The sequence below is a fragment of the Micromys minutus genome, assembly GCF_963924665.1.
Source record: "Micromys minutus genome assembly, chromosome: 32".
NCBI classification, from domain to species: domain Eukaryota; kingdom Metazoa; phylum Chordata; class Mammalia; order Rodentia; family Muridae; genus Micromys; species Micromys minutus.
In genome coordinates this window covers 4,909,993-4,933,323 of record NC_137967.1, presented here as the reverse complement: position 1 = coordinate 4,933,323, position 23,331 = coordinate 4,909,993, and the positions used below count along the sequence as shown (strand labels likewise).

At 51.7% G+C, this 23,331-nt stretch overlaps 2 protein-coding genes across 2 annotated transcripts; one reads left to right on the top strand and one right to left on the bottom strand.

Annotated features, from left to right (window-relative positions):
- Positions 1–1,767: 1,767 nt before the first annotated feature.
- On the bottom strand, positions 1,768–15,038 carry ALDH16A1 (aldehyde dehydrogenase 16 family member A1). Its single transcript, XM_080909202.1, has 17 exons — positions 14,911–15,038; positions 9,264–9,366; positions 8,304–8,430; positions 7,615–7,793; positions 7,460–7,537; positions 7,112–7,293; positions 6,877–7,029; positions 6,342–6,527; positions 5,942–6,037; positions 5,635–5,771; positions 5,423–5,528; positions 5,197–5,327; positions 4,589–4,756; positions 4,256–4,454; positions 2,889–3,074; positions 2,549–2,671; positions 1,768–1,968 (listed from the first exon to the last, which is right to left on the bottom strand). The coding sequence occupies exons 1-17, from the start codon at positions 14,998–15,000 to the stop codon at positions 1,807–1,809; spliced, it is 2,406 nt and encodes an 801-aa protein (XP_080765328.1). The 5' UTR covers positions 15,001–15,038; the 3' UTR covers positions 1,768–1,806.
- Positions 14,926–19,727, top strand: PIH1D1 (PIH1 domain containing 1). Its single transcript, XM_080909221.1, has 10 exons — positions 14,926–15,060; positions 16,624–16,717; positions 17,053–17,119; positions 17,681–17,860; positions 18,062–18,123; positions 18,212–18,293; positions 18,637–18,757; positions 18,852–18,927; positions 19,270–19,413; positions 19,538–19,727. The coding sequence occupies exons 2-10, from the start codon at positions 16,628–16,630 to the stop codon at positions 19,577–19,579; spliced, it is 864 nt and encodes a 287-aa protein (XP_080765347.1). The 5' UTR covers positions 14,926–15,060; positions 16,624–16,627; the 3' UTR covers positions 19,580–19,727.
- The last annotated feature ends 3,604 nt before the right edge of the window (positions 19,728–23,331 follow it).

Below are 23,331 nucleotides of genomic sequence, written 5' to 3'. Positions count from 1 at the left end.
CCTGATGATGGCTCAAGCCTGTCACCCCAGTGGCAGGAGCAGGAATGCAAGGTCATCTTTGGTGCCATAGCCGTAGGAAGTGACACAGACACACACAGACACTGTGGCTCTCAAAACCAAACCAAAAAAAAAAAAAAAAAAAAAAAAAAAAACCACCCCCCCCAAAAAAACCCCCAACAGAACAAACAAACCAACCAACAACTTCCAACAAACAGAACATCAGTACAAAACCATAACATACAAGAAAAGAAAATGGACGAAGACAGCCTCCATCAGCCCGGGTTCTTGAACCACATTAGTGAGTAGAATGGGGAGAAAGAGGGAAAGAGAGGGAGGGAAGGAAGGAGAGGCCTTGGCAATATGCACTGAGCAAACAGCTGGCTGCAGCCCACAGATCAGGGTTACCCCGAAAGTCTAGGCTAGGCCGCTCTGATGGCTCCCTCTCCGACTTCAGGCCTTCATATTCAGCGTGGGTGAACAGACTCTGTCTTGTTTTGTGACGTGGTAAAAAGGACTTGGCAGAGATTAAGGAAGAGCACAGGGTGGATGTGTCCAGACATATATAATCCCAGGTGGATCACAAAAATTCCAGGTCAGGGGTGGCTCAGACGACAAAATGATTCTAGAAAGGTGACGGCCACCAAGCATAAACACCTGAGCTGATCCCAGGAGCCAACATGGGGGGGGAGAGAACTGACCCCCGGAAGTTGTTCTCTCACTTTTGTCCATGCCCGAATACATACACACTGAGAAAACAAAACAAAATACAAAACCAAACTCCCCTGAAACTTTATTTTACTGATCGATTGATTGAGACAGGGCTTCTCTGTGTGTCTGGCTGTCCTAGAACTTGCTCTCTAGACCAGGCTGGCCTCAAACTCAGAGATCTGCCTGCCTCTGTCTCTTGAGTCCTGGCATTAAAGACATGTCCCACAGCCATCATTGCCTGGCTTAAAACAATCTTAGAAAGAAAAAAAGAAAAAAGAAAAGAGAGTTCCAGGGCCCACAGGACTACATAGTGAGATCCTGCTTAGAAAACAAGGGCCTGAACAGATGGCTCAGTGGTTAGAGCACTGACTGCTCTTCCAGAGGTCCTGAGTTCACATCCTAGCAACTGCATGGTGGCTCACAACCATCTGTAATGGGATCTGACGCCCTCTTCTGGTGTGTCTGAAGACAGCTACAGTGTGCTCATATACATAAAATACATAAATTAAAAAACAAAACAAACAAGCCCTAATGCTTCGAGGTCCATGATGGTAACCAGTGTCCAGGCTGAGACACGGCAGATGTGCAGATTAGCTGTTCCTACCTTGCTGAGACAGACCAAAGATCAAAACCACAAACCTCAAACCCAAACTAAAAGCTAACTCCATGGAGATCTGCAAGCACCTGTCGAGTTTTGGCTCCAGGCAGCCCTGGCTGCTCCGAGGCTGTGACCTCAGTATGTAACCCAGCCGCGGTGGCCCTGACTCGGGCTGGCACAGCAGGGTTGTGCTAGGATAGAGACCAGCTTCAGAAAGGGGACTTACAGGAAGGGGGTGACCCTCTGGCCCACCCAATGCTGGAATCAAGTATAAAGGAGACAGAGCCTTCCAGGGACTTCCCTCTACCGCCTCCTGACCCAAGAGTGCTGGATGGGGCTGAGTTCTCTTGATAAACACAGTGTTCTCCCAGGGCTGTCTCCCAGGGCTGCCTACCGGCCACACATGAAGAAGCTGCCCTTAAATGCACAAAGTCACTCAGTTTATTAGAAGCTATGGGAAAAGTTCCAAGCACTTGGGCATGGAGTGGGTGGCTCCGACATCATTCCCCCATGGGCAGCCACAGGGCCTTCGTTCGTGCTGAATGAAGACACAGCTCCTGTCTTGCCCCCTGGACCTCCACATCCCAGGCCCTGGGCAAGCCCCTGTTTACCCACACAGACTTGAGGTTTCCTGCAGAGGCCCACTCCACAAACTGGGAGCCCTGGGGTGGAGAGAGATGTGATTAGTAAGTAATGCCAGTGGTTTGGTTGCCAAGCAGCTGCTTCCTTAGCAACAAACACCTATAAAGACCCAAAGACCTGACAAGGCGGGGCATTTAGATCCTGGCCAACATTCCTTTTAGATCCTTCCCCAGTTCAAGGCTCTTGTCAGTTGGGACTTCCCATCCAGCAACAGTGGCTCAGGAGGGTAGAGCCTTGGAATGTTGCTAGGGCACATACTTTAGCAATAGGTCTTCCAAAAGCCATGCTGTCTTTGAGGCCCTTGTTAAGAAGACTGCCTTTCTTTGAGCAGCAGTGGTGCACACCTTTAATCCCAGTACTTGGGAGACAGAGGCAGGCAAATCTCTGTGAGTTCAAGGCCAGCCTGGTTTACAGAGTAAGTTCCAGAACAGCCAGGGCTACACAGAGAAATTCTGCTCAAAGCACTGTCCTCTCCCCAAGGTAGGACCTCAGCAGCTGTTGCCAAGGCCTTTCTTGCGGTTGGCAACAGAGGTCCTTACGGATTGAGGCCACACTCCTAGCACAGAAGTCTGTTGGTGAAGGTTAAGTACCCTGAAGTACCTGGGCAGAACCGAAGTACCACAGGGCCTGGACGTCTTGATGTAAGGCCAGACAGCGGGTCAGATGGTCCTGATCTCCTGTCACTACATTCACTAGGCCAGCAGGAAACAGAGTAGCTATATCCTGGGAGGAGAGCGGGACACCCAGGGTTGAACATCAGTGGGGCAGGGGAAGAGTGGGCATCTGGCAGAGGCTGTAGGGGCTCATAAAAGGAGTAGGACTTAAGGACTTAGACGGGATGCTGCAACTCAAGTTACCATGGCTACCCAGGAGGGAGGAGGCCAACTGAGCTCCAGAAAACCCAGGAGTAGCAGGTAGGAGGGGAAGCAGGTGATTTTACCTGACAGACCTCTAAGGCCAGCAGAGGACATGTCCTACTGGGTACTAAGACCACAGCATTGCCATGGGCCAGTGCAGGGGCCAGTAGTGAAACAAAGGCCAGCAGGGGCCACTCATCTGGGCACACCACAGCCAGCACTCCCAGTGGCTCTCGAAGCCGGAGCACAGGACCTCTCAGTCCTGTTACCTACAGGGACAGATGACAGACACATCAAGGACAAGCTCCCAGAGGCCTCTCTGTTACCTGCCCTATTCTCTCACATTTGACACGTTCCTATCTCCAGAGCAGCTCCAATAAGGTGTGACTAGGGGATGCTGGCTCAGGGCCTAAAACTCTGGCTCCCAGTGAGCACTCACCAGCTTTATGGGATCAGCATAAGTTACGTAACCTCTCTGGGCCTCGAACCTGCCATGCTCCTGCCTATGGAGAGACCTTGGGCCTGTACCATCCATGTGTTCTGAGGTATTGTGGAGGCTCCAACCATGGTAGAACAGGCAAGTGTGGTCTACCACTGAACCACTCCAACACTTGTTTGTGTCTGGTTCGTTTTGAGACAGGGGCTCCCCAGGTAGCCCAGGCTAGCCTTATACTCAGAGATCTGCTTGCCTCTGCCTTCTGAGTGCAGAGATTAAACACAGGCACCACCAATGCTCAGCTTGATTGATTGATTTGACTGATTATATAGAGTTTTGGTTTTTCAAGACTCTGGGCAGTGCTTGCTGTCCTGGAAGTCACTCTGTAGAGCAGGATAGCCTCGAACATAGATCTACCTCCCTCTGTCTCTCGAGTACTGGAACTACAGGCTTGGTTCACTTTTTAATTGTTGTGTGTGGGGCGAGTGATGTGCACTTGTGAGTAGAAGGGAGTGTGAGGTGCCCTGGAGCTGGAGTTACAGGAGGTGGAAAGGCCTCTGACCTGGGTGCTGAGACCAAACCCATCCCTGCTAGGGTAAGGATACGCCATCATGCTCAGCAATGCCTTTGGTCTTTTGACACAGGATTTCACTGTGGCCAAGGCTGACCTTCGACTTGTGATCTTTCTGCCTCTATTGTACAGATGTTGAGATCACAGACCTGCACACCATGCCCACTGTGTGTCTACAAAGCCTTCTTGAACACAGTCAAGCCTACATTACATAGATTTTTGGACGGCCTCATCTGAGGAGTGCTACAATGCGTGCACTCAGGAGCCCCCTGCTCTCCTGTGCTGAGACCCTCCCCCTGTGCTCTGAGCCATGGCTTCTCAGCCAAGCACTGATCTGTCTCTCCTCTCATCGGGAGTTAAATGTGTTTTCTAGAATTTCTGGAGCTAAGCCTGGGCTCTGACTCTCGGCTGTCTGTCCATCCACCTGCTCAGCTCTGTCTCACCTGTAGTGTCTGGCCTTGGTCCTGAACCTGGGTGCCCCACGTCTGGAGTTGCTTCACACTCAGCTCTACTTCCGTCTTGGCAACCTTAGACAAGTTGTGCCTCTCTAGGTGTGAGGCCAGGATTGGCTTCCTACGCTCCAGAGCAGCCGCCAGGGCCCACAGCAGACCCGCTCGGGCCCTTGGAGACTGGGCACCCCAGCTGTGGGCAAACAATGAAAGTTAGAAGTACACCCTGACTGCCACCTCTATCCACAGCCTCAACCGAGGGCTCCAGTCCCAAGCTTACTCCTTTCCCAGCTACCCAAGCCTCCGGCTTCCCCTTGGCCCTCTTACCCAGGCGCAGCCTGATGAGCGGCCTCTACCGCACCGCGGATGTCCTTGGCTCCCCCTTCAGCTACATAGCTAGAGACTTTGCCTGAAGAATCTTGGACGGGCCTGGAGCTCTGGGTCCCAGGAGGCTGAAAACGGCCCCCGACAAACAGCCCATAGGGGGGTGCTGGGCTGCAGAGCGGGGTGGGAGGAGACTTAGTCCATGTAGGTGACTGACAGGTCTATATCACAGGTCGGACCTCTCAGATCCCAGGAACCTTCTGGACTCAAATCTCTATTCTCATGAGCTTCTGGGAGGATTCAAACACCTGCTCCCCATGAGCCTGTGGAGGATTCTGAATTCCTACCCCCCGAGTTTCTAGGGTTATCCAAAACTCTCACTACACTGAGCCCCCTGGAGACTCTAAATTCCTGTTCCTATGAACATCTGGGTACACCCTGAATTCTTGCTTCTGGAAAAACTCAAACCATTAAGTAGAACTGAGATTCTCTTTACACGTGGGGTTAGGACCCAGAAAGCTGCACTAAGAACTGGAAACCCCAAGACTGGCTATAAGCCGCCCCCATCCCCTCATCCTCACCCTTAGGCTACCAGGCCTGCAACAGCTCACCTAGGCCCTGTTTCTGGCCCCAACGGCAGGCTGGAGGACACAGCAAGGCCAAATGTGTCATAGTTGAGACTGTCACATACGAAGGACTCCTGTGAAGGTGTCCCCAAGGGCTGCAGGTACTCGTATAGGCCCTGTGAGAGGTGCGTGGTCACCAAGGGCCAGATGGTCTCAAGGTGACTTGAGAGGTATTAGGTGTCAAGAGATACAGAGGCAGAGGGGCACTCACATCTGGACCTCCATGCCAGGAAGACCCACTCTCCTTGCAGCCACCTATAGGCACCGCAGGGTCTCGGAGACCATGAGCATTAATCCACACTGTACCCATCTGGAGCCTATGAGGCAGGCAAAGACACAGGGGGAGGGGTAGCTGGGTAAAGAGGGAGGGAGACACCTGAGTGGGGGACAGGGTATAGGCAGGGGGAGGAAGTACCAACTGACCCATAGCCCAGCTCCAGGGCCTGCCCTAGCCTCTCACTCCACACACTGGCGCTGCCTCCCCGCGGTGTTCCATTAGCCAGGGCGAGTGCCTCCTTGACCGTGCGGAAAGGAGAGGCCATAACCACAGGCCACGGCACCTAGAAGGGACAGGCGTTGGCTGGAGAGGAAACCCTCCAGTCAGTACTTAACCCACCCGAGGAAGTCACAGTGCTCCCAGGCCCCAGTCGCAGCGTCTCTCAAACACTCTGAGGTATAGGATGTGGCCCACAGGTTACTGAGGATGGAAGGGCAGTCTCGGGGGTCTCACCTCAGCCTGGGCACATGGGGCTGCTGGAGGCAGGCCAGAAACCAAGGCTGGAGAGAAGAACGGGCTGCTGGGGGGCACATCACCAGCTTGGAATACCTGGGGAGGAAAAGTGATAGATACATGCCTGTCCTCTCTAGACCCAGGGACACAGCTTAGCCCTCCTGCAAACACCGAGCTTCAGCGCTCCTTCCTAGATCTAGGTATCTCCTTCAGGTCCAGGGGTCCAAGCCCCAGGCATCTCCCTCAACCTGGGCATCCAGACCCCCAGCCCTCTTCCCTTAGACACTGAAGTCCAGACAACTGCCTTCCTTACTCAGGAGACTAGACTTTAGCTCTTCTTACCCTGACATAGAAGTTGGCTAGTCAAGGTCTCAGACTCCACTGTGCAGCTGGGGCTCACCTGTGCACCCTGGCTTTGGGCCTCATCCACAAAGCTCTGGGCCAGGTCTCGGGCAGCAGCTCCTCGAGCCCCCATGTCCACAGCCCCGTCCAGTCCTCGCCGAACCCGGATCTGTGCCATCCTAGCCTGGAGTCGTTTCATAGCTTCATCCCACACGGATTCCTGGATGAGGAGCCTCAGCCCCCCCTGTTGGAAAAAGGCATCAAAAGTGGTCAAAATCAGGGGTACTGTCGAGAGAACAGAGGGGTGGGCTCCAGGGATGGAGGAGCATCAGCAGGCAAGAGGTGCACTGCACAAAATCGGTGACTGGCCCAGAATGGTGGCATATACCTGTAACCCCAGGAGGATTAGGAGTTCAGGGCTAGCCTGGGCTACATAGTGAGTTGGAAGCCAGCTTGGGCAACATGAAACCCTTTCTCAGATAATAAAAAGGCCCTCAGAACAGAAAGTAGAAACAAGTTAGGAAGGAACACCTCATGTATCTGGAGAGATACGGCGGAAAGTTGGACTTTGGGGACGTGAGCATTGGTCTCACCAGGCTGCGGTCTGACCAGATAGCATCTACAACACCTTCCACGGCGGAGTCCACGTCTGCCGAATCCGTCAGCAGCAACAGTGACTCTGTGCCTAGCGCCAGGCCCAGCTTGGGTCCCCTGCCTGCTAGAGTCCGGCGCAGAACACGTCCTTCCTGAGGGAGCCACGGGTTTCAGTTATGACAGGAGCCTCTTGACTCTTAGCCCTGTCCATCCCACTCCCAGCCCTGAGGATACCTCCACAGCTCCACAGAAGGCCACCTTCTGGACTCCAGGTTGGGAGGCCAGGACAGGCCCCAGCGAGGCAGGGCCACATACCACATTGAGGATCCCTGGGAAAGAGCCAAGCTCCCCTGCCAGCTGAGCCAGGAGGAGAGGTGTTGGGAAAGCTGGAGGTACCAGGGCCACCACAGTGCAGCCTGGGGAAGGGGAACAACCAGAAAACCCTAAAGTCCAGCCTCCAGCTCTCTTTCTTCAGATCTGAGACCAGACCTCTACCCTCCTCTTACACACCACAGGGCCCGTCTCCTTGGATCCCAACCATCTGACGGGGTGGCGGGGAGGGGAACCACAGCCCTCACCTACCCATAGCCAGGGCAGGGCAGACTCTCCACATCATGTCCAAGAAAGAGAAGGAAGTCGGCAGGACGAGACCAATGACTCCTGCAAAGAATCCATACTGAGGGATGGAGGGGTTGGTTTATGGGTCAGGAGAGCTTTTTGAGGGCCTGGGTTCTTACCCATGGGTTCCCAGTCTGCCAGTGTGGCATCCTGCACATGGGCCTGGACTGCATGGTACTGGAGCAGCTGCTGGGCCAGTGGCACATCCCCATCTCGAACTTCTCGAACAGCGCGCCCAGTGACCAGAGACTCCAGGGTCCACAGCAGTCGCTGGTGCTTCTGAATAACCTTGGCCAGCCTTCGGAGAACACAAGGAGTTGGTCCGTGCTCAGAGCAACCTGAATTCCCACAAAACTCTAGGGGCAGGTCCGTGGTTGATTGGGGACAGCAGGTACCAAAGCTGCATAGGAAATGTGACTAGGAGAGCGTCAAGACTATGTGGGCACTGTAGAACATCCTGGTCACCGCTTACCAGCTAGTCCCAGAGATAGCTGGGAACTTTAATCTTAGCCTCTGATTCGAATGCATTGTGGGAGATGGGATCTTTATAGCTGTCCCCAGACCCTGATGGCAAGCAGGGAGCTCAGATTCTAATGAAGCGCTGAGAAACAGGGCTTCCCCAGATATTAGTCCCGGTGAACCGTGAGAAACAATGGCCGTTCTGGCCACTGACTCGCAGCGCCATATGCATTCAGGAAACATGAACCATTAACTCGGAGGGATCTCAGGGAAAGGAATCAGTGATTCCACAGCCCCCGAGGGACAAGGCCCATCTCTTCCCTTGTGGGCCTTGCCTGGGCTTCCTCACCGGGTTAGGTGTTGGCCCCGAGCAGCTCCAGAGAGTTGGCTCCAGGTCTTGAATGCTATCTTTGCAGCCTCCACAGCTGCGGCGACGTCCTCAGCCTCTGCCTGCAGGCAGCTGGCCAGGATTTCTCCTGCAGAGACAAGTGGGGGCCCAGGCGGGGGAAGCCCGAGTCAGACGTTCCCTGTGGGTCTCAGGCCTTCCCCTAGTCACCAGTCACCGCTCTCACGGAGCCCTGCAGGCAGGATCCGACTTTCTTTCCCTTCTTTCCTTTCTTACTCTGATTTTTAAACCTTTTGTTTGTTTTGTTGAGAAAGGGTTTCTCTGTGTTGCCCTGACTGTCCTGGAACTCTCTCTGTAGACCAGGCTGGGCTCAAACTCAGAGATCTGTCTGTCAGTCTCCTGAGTGTTGGGATTAAAGGGATCCACACCAACACTTGGCAGTGTTTTTAAACTTTTATTTATTTGGAATTAGCTATGAGTGTTTTGCCTGCATGTATGTATGTGCAGCATCAACATGAAGTGCCCGCAGGAGTCTGGACCTGAAGTGACAGGTGGCTTTGAGCAGCCTGGCCCTGACAAGGTGCTGAATGAACCTGGGTCTCCTGAAAGGACAGTACACACTTCCAACCACTGAGCTGTCTCTCCAGCCTTTTCTTCTTTATTTAAAAATGTCTCACTATGAAGCTGAGTATGGCCTGGAGTCACTCAGTATTTCAGGCTGGCCTCAAACTCACGATCCTCCTGCTTCAGCCTCTGGACGGCTGGGTTTGGAGGTAGGAGCCATTATACTAGTCTTGAGGAAGAAAATCCAGTAGAGAGGGGCTTCAAAAGCCTTTAGGGGCACCAGGGACTGTACTTTCTGAGGCCAGCAGCAGGGAAATGAGAACTCCACCCCACCACCGTCAGCGCTTGTTCCTGCACTCAGGGGCTTGTTCCTCCTGAATGACTGGACTCTTCAGAAACCTGTGATGGGATCCTGGCAAGGCGCTGAATTCCTGTGTTCTGGCTTCAGCCACATCCCATTGACATAGTGGCCCAAGAGGCGGTTGTGGGAGTCCAGCCAGGCCTGGAGGAAGGAAGGAGATTGAAGAAGTCTATGAGGCAGCAGGGACAGCTCAGCCCCTTGCTGTCCTCGAGGGGACATTTGCACCCTTTGCCCTCAGCTCATTCTTCTCCTGTCTGCCTGTTGTTTTTGTTTGGGGCTGGGGTTTGAACTCAGGACCCTACACTATCAAGTTATACTTGCAATCCAGTTTTTTTTTTGTTTGTTTTTTACCATGGTAAACATTATCTGAAACTCTGTATGTTAGTGAGTACTGGCCTGTGTGTGCACAGCCATGTGTGTGCCCAGCCATGTGTGTGCACAGCCATGTGTGTGCCCAGCCATGTGTGTGCACAGCCATGTGTGTGCACAGCCATGTGTGTGCCCAGCCATGTGTGTGCCCAGCCATGTGTGTGCACAGCCTGCACCCAGCCATGTGTGTGCCCAGCCATGTGTGTGCCCAGCCATGTGTGTGCCCAGCCATGTGTGTGCACAGCCATGTGTGTGCACAGCCATGTGTGTGCCCAGCCATGTGTGTGCCCAGCCATGTGTGTGCCCAGCCATGTGTGTGCACAGCCATGTGTGTGCACAGCCATGTGTGTGCCCAGCCATGTGTGTGCACAGCCATGTGTGCCCAGCCATGTGTGTGCCCAGCCATGTGTGTGCCCAGCCATGTGTGTGCACAGCCATGTGTGTGCACAGCCATGTGTGTGCACAGCCATGTGTGTGCACAGCCATGTGTGTGCACAGCCATGTGTGTGCCCAGCCATGTGTGTGCACAGCCATGTGTGCCCAGCCATGTGTGTGCCCAGCCATGTGTGTGCCCAGCCATGTGTGTGCACAGCCATGTGTGTGCACAGCCATGTGTGTGCACAGCCATGTGTGTGCACAGCCATGTGTGTGCACAGCCATGTGTGTGCACAGCCATGTGTGTGCACAGCCTGCACCCTGCCAGTTCTCAGACCAGCCTGGGCTGCAAAGGCAGCAACTTGGACTCTATTTCTTTGTTTCTTTCTTTTTGAGACAGGATCAAATGTAATAATAGCACAGGCTCGTTTAAACTCACTGAGGTCTCATGAATGAACCCCCAAGCCTCCTGCACCCATCTACTGTGTGCACTAGTATGCCTGGCTTAAATGTGAACACACACACATACACACACACATACACATACACACATACATATACATACACACACATACACATACATACACATACATACACACACACAAACACACACACATATATACATACACACATACACACACATGCACATATACACACACATGCACACACAGACACACACATACACACATACATATACATACACACATATATATACACATACATACACACATATACAGACATACATATACACACATATACACATACATATACACACATATATACATACATACACACATATACACATATACACACATATGCGCACATATACATACATATACATGTACACACACATACACACACATGCACATATACACACACATGCACACACACAGACACATACATACACACATACCTATATATACACACATATATACACACACACATACACACATATACAGACATACATATACACACATATACACATACATATACACACATACACATATATACATAATATACACACATACATATACACATACACACACATACACACATACACACACATACACACATACACACATATACACATATACACACATACACACATATGCACACATATACACACACATATACATGTACACACACACACACACACACATACACACAAACACACACACACACACCTCACTTTCATCCACAGAGAAATGACTAAACTGGCTTTGTTTACGTGGAAACACGGTCAGTGGTTTTGCTTATCTTCTGCTGTTGGGGATGGAACCCAGGGCCTTGAGCAAGTCAGGCAAGAGCTCTACTGCTTTCTTTATTATTATTAACACTAATACTATTTTCATTTTTCAAGACAGGGTTTCTCTGTGCATCTCTGGCTGTTCTGGAACTAGCTCAACAGACCAGGCTGCCTCCTGCCTCTACCTCCCGAGTGCTGGGACTAGAGGTGTGAGCCACCACGGCCAGGCTTAGCCAGGGGTTTGTACCACCTTGCCTCTGGGAAACTGTGCCCATGCCTGGGGAGAGGGGACGAAGACACAGAAAGTCAGCAGAGCCACTGTCGTTCCTTCGGTGACCTCGACTTCCGCTTCCTCTCCATGCATGCCACTTTCTCTCCCTCCTTAAATCTTCTGCTGTAACAATCCAACCTCTACTGTCCACTCTCTGATGTCTTCCCTGGCCCTGTCAATCTTTACTTTTTATCCTTAAAGCAAAATGGGCTCAGTGTGCACCACATGTCTGTAAATCTGACCAACACGAGGAGGAGGAGCAGGAGGATCACTATGACTTAAGGCCAGCCTAGGCTACATGGGGAAATCCAGTGAGAGCCTGGGTCAGAGAAGAAGGCCTGGAGCAGAAGAGCTGCCTCCAAAGCTAAAAGCTCCTACAACGCCAGCCCCAGGGATCTAAACCCCTCTGCTGACCTACTTGGTCACTCATAAGCATGTGCACACGCACACACACAGACACATAATCATAAACAACAAAAAATAAATCTTGGCTAGGGGTGGTACTGCACACCTTTTATCTCAGCTCTTGGGAGGCAGAGGCAAGAGAATTGCTTGTGAGTTCAGGCCAGACTGTCTACTTGGAGCATTCCAGCTAGGGAGAATTACACAGAGAAACTCTGTCCCAAAAAGCAAAACAAAAAAATAAAAATCTTTTAAAAAGAAAAGAAAAGGGGCTGGAGAGATGGCTCAGTGGCTAAGAGCACTGACTGCTCTTCCAGAGGTCCTGAGTTCAAATCCCAGCAACCACACGGTGGCTCACAACCATCTGTGATGGGATCGGATGCCCTCTTCTGGTGTGTCTGAAGACAGTGTACTTACATAAAAACAAATAAATACATCTTATCAAGAGAAAAAAACATCGTCACCCAAATGTTCCAGACGGAGGCCTTCCCCAAGCCAGAGCCATTTTGGAAGTGGGGCCATGTGAACACAAGCTGGGAGCCAGACTCTAATGATTGACAGCTCATGCCGTGATAACACAACCCTTATCTGTTAGAAACGAAGACTCAAATATTTATGTGAGGGCAGCACAACAGCTGGCATTTGTATAAACTACCCGAGAGGAAAGAAGGCAGCAGCGGCAAACACTGGCCTGCGCATTAGCTGTTGAAGGGGAGTGATGGATGCATGGGAGTTCCTGACATCAGCTGCTGTGGAGGAGATGGAAAACAAACTCCCACAAGAATGTCCAAGGGTCCCGGCAGGCCAAGGAAGAAGAGTAGAGCGCCCATTGGACACCAAGAGCTCTAAATGTCCCAAAGTAGCCAAGACAATTGGTTCCAGATGAGTTTTGTCAGGGAACTGGAGCCAAAAGGTTGCCAAACTTTGGGAATTTTATTTTTCAAGAGTAACCAGTATCCAGGATGTTTAGATGGAATTAATTGTACAATAAATGACATCTCCAAAAACAAAGCTCAAGCCAAAGAAAACATGTTTTCCGGTCCAGTTGCCCATAGAGTGTAAACCTGAGGCTTTGTTGGGGAAAGCTGATTGGGGGGGGGGGGGTGCACGAGAATCCAAGGCGTGGTGACAGGCCCAGCTCTTCCTCGCATTTTTGGAGACTGCTTAGCTGATTTGGAAGTCGTAACTCTCCTGCTTTGGCCTTCCAAATGCTGGGATTACTGGTTTGTCCACCATATCCAAACTTCTTTAAGCTGTGTGGACTAGGGACAAACTTACTTCCCTCGTCAACCTGGTGTTCTGTCACTAAAATCACAAAAATAATCCCCTCTCTGCCGTTCCGAGGATTAAGTAAAACCGTGCTTAGCAGAGGTTGGCATGGTCTCTCCATCAACTTATTCCAGTCTTCATCCGATTACTGTGACTTCTCGGCACACCGCTTCTAACCAGCTTCCAGCTGGGGTCTCGGAATCGTCCCAGATCCTCTCACCTCAATCTATACCCGTAGTTACTCCAATAGTGCAGTACCTTTTAACAGGCATCTCCCTGGCTGGAGTCTCCACTGCAACTGTTAGTCCAGGAGCATAAAGCCCGGGTAACACTAGGCTCATCTCATTACGATGGATTCACAGTACCTGCACCTGCAGAGCCGTGCCTAGCTGACCCTGGGCTCTCCGTGCCGGAACACCAAACAGCCCTAGAGCAGCTATCAGGGGTGGGATCCTACCAGACAGAATCTTGGTGACATCTCTTGATGGAAAGCTTCTTACAGTGACGACTAGCTAGGTTCTTTCTTGTTTAAACCTGTTTCTCAAGGATGGGGCTATGCGCCACCGGTAACCTTAAGTACACATGGTTCTGTACTGCCTGTTCCTGGAAACCTCAACCATGCCTTGGTTTTAAGAGGGTATTATAATCATTTTGCGACCCTACCTTTGTTTCAAACGGTTGCCATGGCTACTGTTTTAGGAACATCTTGCAATAGTTAGTGCCTTTGCTTCGGAGGGCATAAAAATGCCTATGTTTTGCTTCTGTATCCCACAACTATTTTGCTGGCCAAATCTACCATTTGGAAACTCCCTATCCCCAAGCTATAAAACCTTGTCTTCCTCATATCCATGACTGACTTCTAAAACCCAAACCTATTGGGGAGGTAGCTTATGTACTCAGAAAAAGCTTGCTTAATTACTTGTTTTAATTACTTTGGCCATGGTGATTAGGGGGGAGTGGGGGGGGAGTCCAGTGGTCTTTCTCCTTGAATCTTTGGGATCAACACTCTAAACTTTATAGAGCGTTATATGCTGTCCTTCCAAAGCTGGACCCCTCTTAAACACTCTCCAATCTCCTTAATACCTGCCTGGATGCTGGGAAGAATTTCTGGGACCATGGGCATTGGTTTGAAAGAAAATCCCAGGAACCTACCAAATCCCACTTAGGGCTGCAAAAGGGTTTTGGAGCCCTGGGTCAGGAGGCTCTAAAGGAATAATAGAAATGAAAGACAAAAAAAAAAAAAAAAAAAAATCTCCCAAAGAGACCCCATTAAACTTGGTGCGGGGGTTGTGGGGGAGGACCAAAAACTCATGACCTTCAAAGGGGCGGGGGATCTTAGAGCACCGTGAGGATATTCAGGCAGGGGCAGCAGTCACAGGAAGTTTTGATTGATCGAACTTGGGGTTCCGCTAGTCCTCGTGAGCCTCCACAGTGCCAAGAGGCCTAAAGGAACCACGGTCCAGCAAGGTGAAGTCTCACGAGAGATATGGGGATTCAGTGACCACCCGTTCCTGAAGGGTTCTGAGAATACACTACGGCGGCCTTCAGGAACGAGCTTTATAAGTTAAGAACCCTAGGGCGAGCCGCACAGCCCTCGGCCAGCCTCCCAAGCCGCAACGGAAAACACGCCCACCGAGGGGGCGGGCCCGGGGCGGGGCTGCCGAGAATGCCGCAGTGGATGACGGGAACCCGTGCACCCAAAGCCGCCCAGAGGACTTAGGGAATAGACAGCCGCCGCGAGGCAAACCCTCACCAGTGCGCATGCGTGGCTCTCCGGCACCGGTCCGTACTCCAGCGTCGTGAAAATCTCCCGGGTAGAGGGTTGTACTCGCGTAGCCGCCATCGCACGCCGAACGCCTTCCGCGAAGGGACTGCCGGACGTTCCACCTAGAGGAACTTGGAGGTCCGAAGGGCGGCACCGCCCACTCCAATCAAAGGGGCGGGGTCAACATTAGGGCGGGGCCACGAGCTATACGATGTGACCCGCCTACTTCAGAGCCACGGGGTGCCGCCTACGTGCGGACGCTGGGAAATGTAGTTTCTGGAAGAACAGAAATGGGTGGGGTCCCGCATTAGCAGAAGGGCTTCGGCTAGTGTAACTTAGACTACTTAGAAAAAGATAGTTTTGTGTTGCTTTCTTGAGACAGGGTCTCACTGGGAAGCTCTGGAGGTCCTGGAGCTAACTATGTAAGACCCGTCTGGCTTTCGCTCACAAAAATCCACCTAACTCTTCCCGAGGCGTGTGCCAGCACACCGGCTAAAAATATTTATCTTTCTTTGTAAGCGTGTTTTCCCTGAGGTATGTCTTTGCACTAGGTGTCTGCGGTACCTCTGGAAGCCAGAAGTGGGCGATGGAGGCATTGGGCTGGAGTGAGCCCAGTGGCAGTTGGGAGCGACCATGTGGGTATTAGGAGCTTAACCCCAGATCTCTCCAAAAACAACATGTATTCTTAAACTGCTGAGCCTTCTTCTCCACTCCCACTTCTTTTCCTTTCTTGAAAAGAAGCAAACAAAGATTACTTTTATGTGCACGAGTATTTTGCCTGCATGCATGTCTATACATCATGTACATGCATTATCCCAGGAGGCCAAAAGAGGGCGACGGATCCCCTAGAACTGGAATTACAGGGGTTTGTTAGTCGCAAAGTGGGTGTTGGTGTCTCGTCTTCTGGAAGAGCAGTCAGCACTCAGCCGTTGAACTCTCTCCAGCCTCCTCCGCCTCCATAATTTCTTTATAAGCAAAAGTTTATTCATTTTGTTCAAAAAGGGCGGATAATAGCATTGAGACTGTGTATGTTGGGTGGGATCGGACCCAGAGCCTAACGGGTGATACACAAGAGCAGGAGATACTAAAGTTTTCATAGTGGCAAGCCTTTCTGCACTGTAACGCCTGCAGTTAGGGACGGGCGGAAATGTAGGTTTTATTGATTCAGGAAGTGTGTCATTTCGCGGGCCTCCTCAGCCCTTTTGATTGGTTGGTTAAGAGGGCGTGGCTTCGGCTCTTTAATACAAGTGGCCGGTGTTTTGGGTGCCTGCTTTGGATGATAGGGCGTTGAGGTGGGTTTAACTGTGGCTGCTTCAGTTCCTTGGTAATACAGACGCCGGAAGTGTGGCTTTCGTTTACGCATCTTGATCAGGATTAAGAGACTTGAGGACGGAGCCTTCAGCATAATGGAACCGTAGACCATTTGTTTTCAGGACAGATTTTAGGATTCTATGTGGAGTACTGTGTACTCGACTGGCCGGGAGGTGGTGGCGCTCGCCTTTAATCCCAGCCCTTTAGAGGCATAAGCAGGCCGATCTCTGTGAATTCGAGGTCAGCCTGGTCTACAAAACATTCCAGGTCAGCCAGGAAGGGCTACACGGAGAAATCCTATATCAACACACACAATCAACTGTGACCCTAGGCTGGCTTCGTTTATCTGGGAAATTCTCCAGGTTTTGAACGCCTAGGACTTTTTCCTAGGGCCATGGCGGACTCGAAGTTTCTGACACCAGAGCTAAGCGACGCAGAGTCGATGGGCGAAGAGACGGTGCGGTTTCAGGAGTTGCTGCTGAAGGTGCGGGCTGACTAGACTGGCGGGAACCTGGGTATTTAAAGATCTATTATTAACTGGCATTCAGAGATGCGGCTTCAGTTCCCAGAATGCCCTATGGCAGCAAGGAGACCTATGGGAATTGTAGTTGTTTGGCTCAAGATTTACTAGATTTTTAAAAAAATGGAGTTGGAGTGATCTTGGGAGTTCTTGTAAAAATTAAATGGTCCTAGACTGTATAATACCCCATGTGATCCTGAGCTGTCACATGTGAGTTGTCCTATAGACTTTTGAGGAGCAGATAAGGGGGTTGACTTCATACACTCATCCTGGATGGTTGTTTACTTTTTTACCCCCAGGCTTCCAAAGAGCTCCAGCAAGCCCAGACAGCCAGGCCAGAATCTACACAGATCCAGCCCAAGCCTGGTGAGAAATAGATATAGAGTGAAATGTCTGTCTAGATAAATAGGTAGGTAAGTAGGTGGGTAGATGGAAGGGTGGATGGGAGATCCTGAGAGGGTCAGTAGAAACTGGAGACACCAGATGAAGGTGACAGGTCATCACTGGGTACAGAGGCCTAGAACACAAAGGACGATTATCAACAAATACTGGGCCACAGCTGCAGAATGGGAAGTGGAGATTCAAAGTAAGAAAGAGCCAAGTGCCTGAGAGAAGCAGAGAGGGATAGAAGGCGGGAAGGCAGAGCTCAGAGCCTGAAGCAGGGCCATACTTGGCAGGTAAAGGTGACGTGGGAGAACTCTCTGACTATCGCACACTCTAGCCATGGCACACTTGCACATATGCACACACGTGCAAACTGGGTGCATGCAGTTAAAACGGAAAGAAACAGATGCCTGTGGTCTAGGGGGGCAGAAGTGTCCCAGAGCTGGGGCCAGCCTGGGTATCGAGTGAGAGACCTTGTCTCTAACAAGGAGAGGGTGGGTGAGAACTCAGGGCCAGATGGCCAAGATAACGGCACTCGTGCAGGTTTCTGCATAAAGACCAACTCATCGGAAGGAAAGGTTTTCATCAACATCTGCCACTCTCCCTCCATCCCGCCCCCGGTGGACGTGACTGAGGACGAGCTGCTTCAGATGCTGGAGGAGGACCAGGCCGGTTTCCGCATCCCCATGAGCCTGGGAGAGCCACATGCCGAGCTGGATGCAAGTCAGTGCCCTCAGGAGACACCCAGTCTGCTCCCCAACACTGTTTCTCTCAGGAGCTTCCAGTCAGCACTGGGAGCCAGGGGGGCGCAAATGTGTATGCTGCCTCTCACTTCCTGTCTTCAGTCTCTGGTCCTGGGGTACGTTTAACTTATGGGTCGTCCATAGGGGTCGTGGGGACCTCATTCCCTCTTTGTCTCCACAGAAGGCCAGGGCTGCACTGCCTATGACGTCGCTGTCAATAGCAACTTCTACCTGAGGATGCAGGTGGGGTATATGGTGGGGATAAGACCTGGGCAGTGTGCTTTCTCCAGCCCCACCCCCACTGTCACATCTCTTCTTTTCCTCACCTTAGAATAGTGATTTCTTGAGGGAACTGGTGGTCACTATCGCCAGGGAGGGCCTTGAAGACAAGTATGGCCTACATCTAAATCCCGGTGAGGAGCAAGAGGGAACAGGGGTGGCTTGGGTGCTACACTTGGGAGAGGCGAATCGAGTGTGTCAGGGATTTCCTTGGAGGAGTGGTGAAGCTTCTTAGAATGAGGGTGGAGCCAAGATGGTTGGAGGCCCGGAGCCCGCAGGATGAGTGTGTAGCGCAGGATGAGTGTGTAGCGGGAATTTCTTAGTGCGTTCCTCAGGAAGGGTGGAACTAAGGTGGGTAGAGCCTCTTAGAGCCAAGCTTTCTGTGGTCAGAGCAGAAGGTAACCAGGAAGGTGACTCAGCCTCTGTGGAGCACCACCTGAGGGTTCACCTTAGTGACCTTTGACCCTGCCCCCTCAGAATGGCGCATGCTGAAGTACCGGTCTTTCCTGGGCTCCATCTCACAACAGAACATCCGTTCCCAGCAGCGTCCTCGGATCCAGGAGCTGGATGCCAGTGACTCACTGGGAACCAGGCATGGGTGAGCCGCTGTGTACATCGGGGCACATCTGGGCTGATGACTGTCCTGGGACTGGGTAGAGGGTCACTCCCGGTCTGCCCGTGTTCCCATGCAGCCCAGAACGGCCTCACCTGAACCTTTGGTTGGAAGCCCCTGACCTCCTCTTGGCTGAAGTCGACCTTCCTAAACTGGTGAGTGCAGGCTGTTTAGTCAGGGAAAAGATCTAGTGACACCCTGGGGCTGAGGCAGGAGATCTAGGAGCCAAACTGCTTCCGAACGAAGACACTGGGGCGTGGACTCCTGGTCTGGGTTATCTCTCTTGAATGGTGATGCGGTTCCTCTCTTGCCCCCGAGAACCGACAGCTACAACAGCTCCGTGAGACTCAAGAATTATTGTCCTTAGCTTTTTGTTTTGTTTTGGTTTTCCTCATTGTTTTGGTGCTGGGATTGAAGCCACAACCGTGCATGCTAGGACCTTGTGGCCATAGCTTCCCAATGCTAGGGGATGTGGGCTGACTGTACCTCATCACCAGGATGGAGCCCAGGGGCTGACACTGGAGATAGGAGAGAACCGTCTGGTGATGGGAGGCCCCCAGCAGCTGTATCACCTCGATGCCTCTGTTCCCCTGCGGATAAACAGTGAAGCAAGCAGGGCTGCCTTCCACCACAGGAGGAAGGTACTGGAGGGGCTTCGGGAAGTGCTGGCATGTAGGGACCTGAAGTCCTGGGCTTGGGGGAGGAGGGAGGAGAGCCGGTGTCTGGAGCTCTGGGTCCTGAATCCTCGTTCTCTCTCTCCCTCAGCAACTGATGGTGTCCATGCCCCTCCTGTCAGCGTCTTCTTGACCAGAGCGTTTCCAGATGTGGAGAAGGTGCCGGTGCCTTCTCCAAGTGAAATAAACAGGTGTTCAGTTCTCTCCAGCTTCAGACAGCGATTCATGGAGGGAGGGAAGAGAAATACCAGCTCTGACTCAGTGTCCTCAAGGTCTCTGTCTGTCCCAAGGCCCTGGCCTCCTGAGCATTCGGGCTCCTGTCTTTTACTGGTCTCCCCTAGGCTCCCGAGCTGATCTACTTCCTTCCTATCCCATTTCATTATCCCAGTGAGAGCACCTAGGCTCCCAGACTCGTTCAACTCTTCCCTCACTGGTGTCCAGCGTCTATAGACGAATGTCCCACCATACCACCGACTCCTGCTCCTCCTAGTTATAGTGGCGCCTTCTCCGGAATGTCATGTGGGAAGTTGCTAAATGGCCGTCCCCAGTACAGTGGGTGCCCTCTTGGGACTGGGGCTCATGCTGCCTGACCTCCAGCCGTGTCTTTAGGCTCTCCTGCCCTGTACTCTGTGGACTCTCCGTTCTTGGCGTCTCCGTTCATAGGCACCCCCAAGCCTCACTACCTCCTGGCTCAGCATGTCCTGTTCCCCTTCTTTTGGATGCTCACATTCTACTTCCCAATGTGCTTTGCCCGTTTGGTGCTGAGGATGTAACCTAGCGTCTCTAATGACAAGTGTATTCTGGGCAGTCGTTGGTGGTGCACACCTTTAATCCCAGCACTCACAGGGCAGAGGGTTCCGGGGGAAACCCTGTCACAGACATCCAAAGGAAACCAAACAAGCAGTGCTAGGCATATGCTTGTACCATTGAGCTGCACCTCAGGGCACCCATCTGTTCTTTTGTTTGAAGAGGTCTCAGGTAGCCCAGGTTGAGTTGAAACTTCTTAGGAAGTGGAGGATTTGCATTTATAATCTCTTGCCACTCCTAAAGTGCTGCAGTTTCAGGTTTGCACTACACTGGTTTATATACAGCCGGGATGAACTCGGACTGTCATTGCATGCTAGGCAAACACTCCCCTAAGTCTCCACCGCCATACTGTAATGTATACTGTATTGGTAAACTTGATCTTTTTCTCTTGGATTTATATATTTTACATTTATGAATGTTTTGCCTGCATGAATGTATGTGCACCATTTGTGTGGTTGGTTCCTGGAGAGGTCACAAGGTGTTGGATCCCAGAGCTGTGGGAGAGACTCTGTCCTGGGCCAGGCTGGCTCCTTGGCCTTGCAGAGGAAAGAGAATCGAACAGTTAATGTTATTAAACCTGTTAACCTGGGTGTCCCGATGTGGGTATTGCTGCTGGGTCTGATGACTGGAAGCCTAGTCTAGGAACTCACATGGAAGAGAACTAACTAAAAGTTAGCCTCTAAAAAAAGTTACACACATACAAGATTTCAGACATATACCATATATGTGTAAAGAAAAATATTTATGTGGTTTATTTACTGCATGTGTGTACACTGGCACCTCCTGAGTTCAAAAGACGGTGCCAGATCCTCTGGTTGTTAGCAATCATAGGCATTCTGGGAACTGAACCCTGGTCCTCTGCAAGAGTAACAACTGCTCTTAACTACTGAGTCATCTCTTCAGTCCCAAATTATATATGTGTAGTTTTTTAGGTTTTTTTTCCCCAAAATGAAGTTTCTCTGTGTAGCTCTGTATTTCCTAAAACTCATTTTGTAGAGCAGGCTGGCCTCAATTTTAGAGATTCGCCTGTTTCTGCCTCCCACGTGCTGGGATTAAAAGCTTGTGCCAGTACTTGTGGCTTATGTATATAATTTTTAAAGATTAAGCACAAAATTGAAAACACTGCCCCACAACTGCTGAGAAAAGTTGGTAAAGTCAGAAGGATATCTTAAGTAGCCAGACATAATGGGTATGCCTGCAATAGCATTCTCGGGAGCCTGAGGCAGGAGGATAAGTTCTCTAAGTCTGTACAACAGCCAGATTTGTCTATTCTGCTCCAGAATGCTAGCAAGAAAACTGACGACCCCTGTCCACGTGAGGGCGCAAGGAAGCCTTACGCGCTAAGGCCTCTTAGCTAAAATTAAATCTCCTAGAACAACCGGCAAATAGAAACCTGGGGTGATGGGGAGGGGAGCGCCGGACTGACTTCCAAGCGCAAAGGCCACTGGGGCTTGTAGTCCAGACTGGGGGCCTCCCTGGGCAACCTAAGGTCTAGTTTCCAGGTCCTGAAAAAGCTTGAAGACTGGGTGCGTTCTTCCTTTCTCCATCGCCATGGTGACGGTGCGGGCGACGGCCGGGGATTTGGCAGCGGCAGGGCCCCCTTCCCGCTCCCTCCTCCTCACCATCTGCTCCTCCCTCACACCTGGCCCCGAGCCGCGGACGCCTCCTCCGCACGCAGTCCGGGACCCCACGGCCACCAGGTGGCGCGTCTGCGCGGCTCAGCCCGCTGCCCTCCTCCCCGGGGACTTGTCAATCAGAGACAGAACCGAGACCCTCCGCGCCCTCCCGCCGCTCGATGGGCATCTCCGGTCCCCTCCTGGGCCGCGTCATGAAAATTTAATCCCAAATGCATTTGTAGCCCGACACGGGGAGAGAGACGGCTGGGAAACCAACACCCTGCTGAGGCCTAGAACTTGAGGTGCAATGGGAGAGAGTTGGCTTGGCGTCCTTCAGGGCCACTTTAGAGTTGGGGTTACCCCCAAGGAATGGGAGTGGAGTTTACGGGTGGAGAGAGGACTCTGTGGACGGGGACAGATCGTGGAGCCCGAGTGGAAGTCACCGCTGGGACACACATGGAGGAAGGAGACAAACTCAAGGGGAGGAGCCAGACCCCAGAAGATAGAGAGAACATAGCAAGTATGCAGGAGTAGGGGAGACATATTTGGGGAGCAGGGACAGAACTCAGAGAGAAGAGACTTGACTCAATTGATGGGGCCCAGACTCAAAAGAGTAATGGCGAGCCTACTTGTATCTAGCAGAGTTCAAAAGGACCAAAGGGGAGGGAGTTGAAACTCAGGGAGAGAAAGATGGTTTGCAGAGAAAAAAGAACTCGAGGGGGAAAGTGGAATCTGAAAAGTAAGACAGTCAGTCCAGCGGCACAGCGGGGAGCCCCAGCTCCTCAGGAGGCTGCAGCAGGATCAGAAAGGGCAGCCTGAGCTACAGAGCGAGGACTGGGGATGTAGCTCAGTGGATTTGTCTAGTATGCGTGGGGCTCTGGGTCCCATCCCCAGTATGGCTAAAAAAGGGGGCCGGAGAGGTGGCTCAGGGGTCACAGGCTGCTCTTCCAGAGGACCTCGGTTCAGTTCCAAACACCCACATGGCGGCTCACATCTCCAGTTCCAGGGGACCATGTTCAGGCCTCCAATGCACTAGGCATGCAGATATACACAGATATATAATATGTTAGCAAAACACGCATACCTAAATTAAACTTTACAAAAAATAGACTTTTTTCCCCCCTTTGAGACAGTTTCTCTGTGTAGCTCTGGTTGTCTCTGTATAGACTAGCCTGGCCTTGAATTCACACAGATCCGCTCGCATGTCTCCTGAATGCTGGAATTAAAGGCGTGCGGCGCTCAAAAAAAAAATTTTTTTTAAGAAAAGAAAAAGAACGAGAGAGAGAAAGCCAAAGGTCAGATGGGAAAGAGAGCTCAGGAGCGGAGAGATCTGGAAAGGAGCAAAGAGCTTGGAGCCTGCAGACTGTCTGTCTGGGAATGTATTATAGTGGAGAGCGGGGCAACTCAGAGTTCAATCCCAGGGTCGTGGCCTTGAGATGGGCAGGTGGAGGCTCTAGGGTGG

Bases quoted from the DNA above. Each gene is read 5' to 3' on its own strand.
- PIH1D1 (XM_080909221.1), top strand. From the start codon at position 16,628: ATGGCGGACTCGAAGTTTCTGACACCAGAGCTAAGCGACGCAGAGTCG. The intron at 17,120-17,680 runs GTGAGAAATAGA...GCACTCGTGCAG, and splicing joins ACAGATCCAGCCCAAGCCTG to GTTTCTGCATAAAGACCAAC. The intron at 18,294-18,636 runs GTGAGGAGCAAG...CTGCCCCCTCAG, and splicing joins TGGCCTACATCTAAATCCCG to AATGGCGCATGCTGAAGTAC.
- ALDH16A1 (XM_080909202.1), bottom strand. From the start codon at position 15,000: ATGGCGGCTACGCGAGTACAACCCTCTACCCGGGAGATTTTCACGACG. The intron at 9,367-14,910 runs GTGAGGGTTTGC...TCCTTCCTCCAG, and splicing joins AGAGCCACGCATGCGCACTG to GCCTGGCTGGACTCCCACAA. The intron at 5,772-5,941 runs GTGAGACCCCCG...TGTCCCTTCTAG, and splicing joins CCCCATGTGCCCAGGCTGAG to GTGCCGTGGCCTGTGGTTAT.